The sequence below is a fragment of the Palaemon carinicauda genome, chromosome 20, assembly GCF_036898095.1.
Source record: "Palaemon carinicauda isolate YSFRI2023 chromosome 20, ASM3689809v2, whole genome shotgun sequence".
Lineage (NCBI taxonomy): Eukaryota > Metazoa > Arthropoda > Malacostraca > Decapoda > Palaemonidae > Palaemon > Palaemon carinicauda.
This window is the reverse complement of record NC_090744.1, coordinates 107,782,348-107,789,847: the sequence shown is the minus strand read 5'-3', so window position 1 is coordinate 107,789,847 and position 7,500 is coordinate 107,782,348. Positions and strand designations below refer to the sequence as shown.

The 7,500-nt window shown below is 32.3% G+C and overlaps 1 protein-coding gene across 1 annotated transcript in view; it reads right to left on the bottom strand.

The window, feature by feature from the left end:
- Nucleotides 1–5,355: 5,355 nt before the first annotated feature.
- Nucleotides 5,356–7,500, bottom strand: part of LOC137660041 (major prion protein 1-like) — a 2,973-nt gene continuing 828 nt past the window's right edge. The window contains exons 2-3 of the mRNA XM_068394767.1: nt 6,234–6,299; nt 5,356–5,646 (exon numbers count right to left, since the gene is read on the bottom strand). Of these exons, the coding sequence (XP_068250868.1) occupies nt 5,356–5,646; nt 6,234–6,299 (357 nt within the window). The remainder of the gene's footprint in view (nt 5,647–6,233; nt 6,300–7,500) is intronic.

Here is a 7,500-nt window from a genome sequence, read left to right as displayed (position 1 = left end):
ATATCTAAATATCTATCATATTTCCCTTTGAAAAAGGAAAATTACTAAGAATACTCAACTATTGGAATTACTCTCGTGTGAATAAAAAAGAGCATTTGTAGAATACAAATGTAATTCTAATAACTCCAATAGGTCTGTACTGGACTTTTCAAAAATAATCAGCTTAAGTTACAAAAAAAAAGGAGTTAAAAAATTAAGACAAAATAAAAATGTAATTTTAATAACTCCAATAAATCTTTACTGGGATTTAAAAGAATAATCAGCTTAAGTTACAAAAAAAGGAGTTCGAAAATAATAGAAATGTAATTTTAATAACTCCAATAAATCATTGCTGGACTTTACAACAATATTCAGCTTAAGTTACAAAAGAAAAGTTAGAAAATTAAGATAAAATTCGAATTTAAGTTTAATAACTCCAATAAAAACTTGGGCTTATCAACAATAAATCAGTTCAAGCTACAAAAGAAAGAAAAAAAAATAGAAAAAAGTGTTAGACAATTGATATGAAATACAGAGGTAACTTTTATAACTCCAATAAATCCTTACTGGGCTTTTCAACAATAACCAACTTATGTTACAAAAAAAGTCTTAGAAAAATAAAGACAAAAAAATGAAACTCCCACCATTTTGGTAAGTGTTGATTCCTAGTTAGTTACCAAAGAAATGATGAGTAAGACAATGCTGACCTGGTATTTATAGTGACCATAGCACCAACTAGATCGAGAAAATGAGAGGTTTTTAGAACTCCAAGAGCATTGTTCTCTAATCGGTGAAGGTCAAGAGATGAAGCAACTGGGAAGTGATTGGATACAGAGAGAGAGAGAGAGAGAGAGAGAGAGAGAGAGAGAGAGGAGAGAGAGAGAGAGAGAGAGAGAGAGGGGTTATCTTATTAGTTCCGTGATTCGCTTTCCCCCTTTCTCTCTCTCTCTCTCTAGGGGTAATCTTATTAGTTCCGTGATTCGCTTTCCCCCTCTCTCTCTCTCTCTCTCTCTCTCTCTCTCCTCTCTTCTCTCTCTCTCTCTCTCTCTCCCCGAAGTTTAGAATTAAATTAATACTATGAGAAGACCCATTATCTGCAAGCGAACAAATACATGCAAACACACATAATATATATATATATATATATATATATATATATATATATATATATATATATATATATATGTGTGTGTGTGTGTGTGTGTGTGTGTGTGTGTGTGTATATATATGTGTGTGTGTGTGTATAAATGTATGTGCTTATTTTACGTGGTATTGTTTCATGTGGGGTAGGGACTCACAAGCATATTGAAAAGACCAACTACAGTCGAATATTTCCTAGGTAACAAGCCCAATGAAGAAGAGACTGGTTTCATGGTTACCCTGCAACGCGTCAGACAAGGAAAACAGACACGTAACCAGAAGGAGTGTTATTATTATAATTATTATTAATATTATTATTATTAGTAGTAGTAGTAGTAGTAGTAGTAGTAGTAGTAGTAGTAGTAGTAGTAGTAGTAGTAGTAGTAGTAGTGGAAGCTTGCAGTTGTATTATAGAATGGACACCACAGTGATTCATGCTGACCTAATATGCCCTGATCTAACCTAACTAAATGCCCAACTCCCTTTTCCCATACCATGACCCCACAAAAGACCCTTATAATGTCCTTACAAATTCGACCATTGACTAGGCGATGTAATATCATGACCCATGCCAACATCTTTGAGAACATCTATTTACCAAATTTGCAAAAAATATACATTAACATTATCTCCGTCAGCTGAACTTTTTAAAATTAAATTTCTTTGTTTAATTACATTTTTCATAGACGAGTAACTAGTATGGTATTCGTAACTATAGTATGTTTTTACCCTCTCATCAGAACCATCGACTCAATGAAGAATCTGTATGGGAGGAATAAGATGATAGGGCAAGTCTCATATTCGTTATTCAAGATAGTTTTTTTGTTTTTTTTTCATGAACATACAGGTAATAAAACATTCTGTGATTTACTTAAGAGAGTATATTTTTCATCCAATTTTTATTATTATTATTATTATTATTATTGTTGTTGCTATTATTATTATTATTATTATTATTATTATTATTATCATTAGTATTATTATTATTATTATTATTATTATCATTATTATTATTATTATTATTATTATTATTATTATTATTATTATTATTATTGTTGTCGTTGTTAAATGGATGAATGATAAAACATTTGAATCTACAACAATAGGCTCAGATACAAACCTCAATACAGGTTGTTCTTTGCCTAAGGTAAATGTATTGTGTATCACCTTACATTCTCTGTGTGTAACAACAATAATCCACGGTTTATTATCTCCCTGTTTGTATCTGCCAGCTATATTTACCATTCATGACGTGGAACTCTATACATGTCCTCTTTTTACCTAAGTAAATCATATTATGTATCAAGATATATTTCTCTATATAAAGACTTGTATCCTCCTAACGAAACTTCCCGTCGTCGTCTAGCCCGTACTTAAGCTTTCCTAGCTTTGGTTGTATGTAAGTATTCGAAATGTATAGACCTTAAAGGTTTAAAGGCCGCTCATGAACGGCAGAGGCAAGGGGCAGTGACATTGCCCTATCAAGTAGGACAATGCCCTAGAGACTAACCATATATACATATGATCAGCGCCCAAGCCCCCTCTCCACCCAAGCTAGGACCAGGGAGGGTCAGGCAGTGCCTGCTAATGACTCACCAGATAGATGTATACTATAGGCTCCCCCAAACTCCCCCTCCTTAGTTCACAAGGATGGTGAGGTTCCAGAGACCATAAGAACTGACGAGTTTGCGCGGGACTCGAACCCCAGTCTGGCGATTGCCAGGCAGGGATGCTACCACTTAGGCATCCATACCCTTAGATGGGTAATCAGTACGGAACGTATTATCACTTCCCTTTTCGATTCTCCCTTATATTACCATCATTTATGACAGCATGACTACGTTTGAATAATAGAGCTTACGTCAAGTACTACATAATACAGAGGATAAAAATGGCAAATAAATCGTTAAAAGTACACAAAACACTTGATAGCAACTGAACCAGATAAAAGATTGGGAAATAACATAACAATGAAAAATTTAGTGATTACATTCGTATCGAGTACTTGGGTTCTCGAGGCCAAGCAAAACTGGGCAAACAAAGAAATACTGAAACCTAATTACCTACTTAATCGAGAAATATTTTTCGCTTGACTGTTATTTTTCCACGTTTCATTTTCTGTTCTTGTTTATTTGTTTGTGTGTGTGCGTGTGTGTGTATGTACGTCCATTTTCATAATGAGGTCCATTGCCTTTTCCAAATATCAATCAATCCTCTGATTAATAACGATAAAAATATGAATATCAGTCGAATAATTCATAAATATTTATGAGTGCAGATATATGATATGTTCTACATACGTTGCCGTTATAAGTGAAATGAAATATTAGTGTACGTCCATTTCTAATTATTCCATAAAATTCATGAATAGATTTTTAAATCAGTGTACTGGAAGTCAATTACCTCCTGTATGTTCCTGAAGTTCAGTTACATTTTCAAAGGAATATTCTCTCTCTCTCTCTCTCTCTCTCTCTCTCTCTCTCTCTCTCTCTCTCTCTCTCTCTCTCTCTCTCTCTCTCTCTCTCTCTTACTAATTTCATCCACATTCCATTACGATTTATCATTAACTCATTTATGTCTCAGTCAAAATGAGCTGATATATGCAACGCAGCGAACCAAATTACAACGAAATTTATGTGATTTAAATAAACTAAATATATTATAATCTTCATACAAGTTGGCTTCGTTCTTTTTTTATGAATACTTCCCTATACCATTTAAACTCTAACCAGCAAACACCATACAATATCTTCATCATCATCATAATCTCCTCTTACGCCTATTGACGCAAATGGCCTCGGTTAGATTTCGCCAGTCGTCTCTATCTTGAGCTTTTATATCAATACTTCTCCAATCATCATCTACTACACGTTTCATAGCCCTCAGCCATGTAGGCCTGGGCCTTCCAACTCTTCTAGTGCCTTGTAGAGCCTAGTTGAAAGTTCGGTGAACTAATCTCTTTTGGGGAGTGGTAAGAGCAGACCCAAACCATCTCCATCTACCCCTCATCATGATCTCATCCACATAAGGCACTCGGGTAATCTCTCTTATTCCAGATGTATGTTAGGGAATTATTGTGTCAAAGTAACGGTACAGTAGGCTCTATACCATAGTACATTATATCGCACTTCGATTATTGATTCAAAAATTACGATTAATGATCTCTCTCTCTCTCTCTCTCTCTCTCTCTCTCTCTCTCTCTCTCTCTCTCTCTCTCTCTCTCTCTCTCTCTCTCTCTCTCTCTTTAAAAAGAGTTATAATGGTGTTCAAATCTTCCTTTTTATAATTGTGTAGCTATCATAAAGCTATCATACAGCTTCCTACGTTTCAATGACGTATAATAATACTGTTTTCTCAAAGAAAATTAACAATACAATGAATAAATTGTTGTATAATAGCCTATTACATTTCACTATTTTATTTGATCACTGATGAAAAACAACATGGATGTATCCGAAGGAACTTCCAATATAATATTTTTCATAATACAGCCATTATCATAAAATACATTATTTTATTCATTTAATATACAAAAGTACATTCATTATTGTATCTTCTTAGTGCTATGAGCCCTCATCATATATCTTATTGAATCATTTGAATAAAAGATATGAAAATAATTATATAATTTATATTTTATTCGATATTCGATATTTCTTCATAATGTTTCACCAATATAATCCTGTAGAGATCCCAATAACTAATTGATTGAATGTATAATTTCTTTTCCCAGTACAAATCAAGATTGTATATTGTTAATGCTATTGCAAAATCTTTCTTTGTTTTCATATTAATTTACCTAGCCAGTGTTAAACACAGTTACCAACTTGATAATTAATTCTGTGCAACAATTATCGATAATTAGATTGGTTTTTTATATTCATTTTTTTTTATTTCAATATTCACAGGCCTTTTGACCACAACATTTGCGTTTAGATTAAAGTCTTATAAAATGGGATTAAAATCCCAAGGACATTGAAACCAAAAATTTAATCTTAAAATTTATTTATTTGTCGATAAATATTCGTTATAGATAGAGGCGAATTAATGGTGACCTGAAAATAGAAATAACTAATTATTTTGCTATCAATTTCTTCCTTGTTTGACAAAAGTTTTTTTTATGTTTGGTAAATTGTAATGTAAATTCCTTTAAAACATTGAAATCTTAACTTGAAACAAATTTCAACTTGTAATATTCAAAACTTACTGTTTGCTATAATAGAAATAAACATTTCATTATTTACCGTATCCACCGTGACCATGCCCTTTTCCATATCCACCATGACCGTGTCCTTTGCCGTATCCATGGCCATGTCCTTTGCCATATCCATGACCATGACCTTTACCGTATCCACCGTGGCCATGCCCTTTCCCATAGCCTCCATGCCCATGGCCTTTTCCGTATCCACCATGACCATGTCCTTTGCCATAGCCGCCGTGGCCATGTCCTTTGCCGTAGCCTGGGTCTGGGTCAGCCATAACCATGGCCACAACGGCCAAAACAAGAAGAGCCACAATAGCTACACGCTGAGAATAAACAAATACATAATTCATTAGAAAATTAATAATTTTATGGATAATCCTCACTTGAATAAATAGTTTGATACTAAATAACTATTAACTATTTAGAAACATGATAATTCCGTTTATATTTCTCCAAGTTTTATTTTGTTCACTCAGTCTAAAAGAAACGTCTAAACTAATAAGTATAAGAAGCATATAATTAAATACTCCATTATAACATTATTGAAATAAAGGATTCTGTAGTTTTAGGAACTGTTTGAAATGACCAATATTTCTATATAAAAGATTAAAACCTGATGAAATGCACTGTTAAAATCTTGCCGTAAAAAAAAAAAAAAAAAAAAAAAAAAAAAACAGTAAAAATCATGGAATCAATATTGCCAGGCATTTACCGTTTTAAAAACGGATATATTGATGTTAACGAGTGATATTAGGGTCACCAACTAGTAAAAGATAATAACAAAGTAGGGTAAATTTACTGAAATGCGGTTGAGAACAGTATATTTTTACAGAGAATTTCCAATTAAAATTACGGTTTTTTTAAACTAAAACATCAAGTATCTCAAAAGACCACACTAATTCGTCCTTACCATGTTGACAGGTGGTTGTATCTGATCGGAAGTCACCAGAGGAGTGGATACCAACTCGATTATCACCTGAGTTTAAATAGTAATTGGGGTAAGAGGGATCTCCACTCTTGTGTGGAAATCGGGGAAGACATTTTAATTTCTATTTATTTCTTTTTTTTTTTTGGGCGGGTGCCGGGGCTAAAGGTGGATTACAGGGGTGGGGGGGGGGGGCGGGAGGAATTGTTCAAGGAGGAGCGTGAAATGCTATGTATTGTGCCACCGTGAGTGAAGGCTGGCAGGTGAAGCAACAGGTAAGTAATTAGATACAGGTAGGAATTGGGTGAAAAACTGAGATCTACAAAGTTTACCTCATTTCGAAAACGGAACGTAAGATCAAGGAACAAAACTTGAGGATTTTTAAAGGATGCAATTATTATTATTATTATTATTATTATTATTATTATTATTATTATTATTATTATTATTATTATTACTTGCTAAGCTACAATCCTAGTTGGAAAAGCAGGATGCTATAAGCCCAGGGGCCCCAACAGGGAAAATAGCCCAGTGAGGAGAGGAAACCATGAAAAATAAAGTATTTCAAGAACAGTAACAACATTAGAATAAATATTTCCTATATAAACTATAAAAACTTGGATATAAAGTGGGAACTTGATGTTAGCAAAAAATAAGACTGAAAGTAAATTAAAGAAAGAAATATTAATCGTTAAAAGTTGCAATTAGACACAACAGGAAATGCTGTCGAAAGGTGGATAAAAGAAAAAAAAATTAATTATTTCATCATGGAGTTACAATCGAGTTCAGACACAGTTTACGTAAAAAAAAAAAAATGATTGATCTTATTAGAATAAGTGATTATATTTATCTGTACATATAAATACCAACTTTAAATATAACGACTATAAGGAGAATTTATTAGAATATAAGAAATAAATGATAAATAAGAAATTTGGAAAATTACAGAAGAGGAGGATGATAATGACTACATGCTATAATTGATTAAAAATAGAAGTAAAGAATAAAAAAGACTAATGAATCACCGCAAATTAAATGTAAAATATCTTTGACGCTGACGTTTTAAAGAATACAAAACTGTTTATTGAGAATTTATGACAAAATATTGAAGAGCATTTTAATATATATATATATATATATATATATATATATATATATATATATATATATATATATATATATATATATATATATGTTTATGTATATATACTAATTTATATACATGCATATATATATTTATACATATGTATAT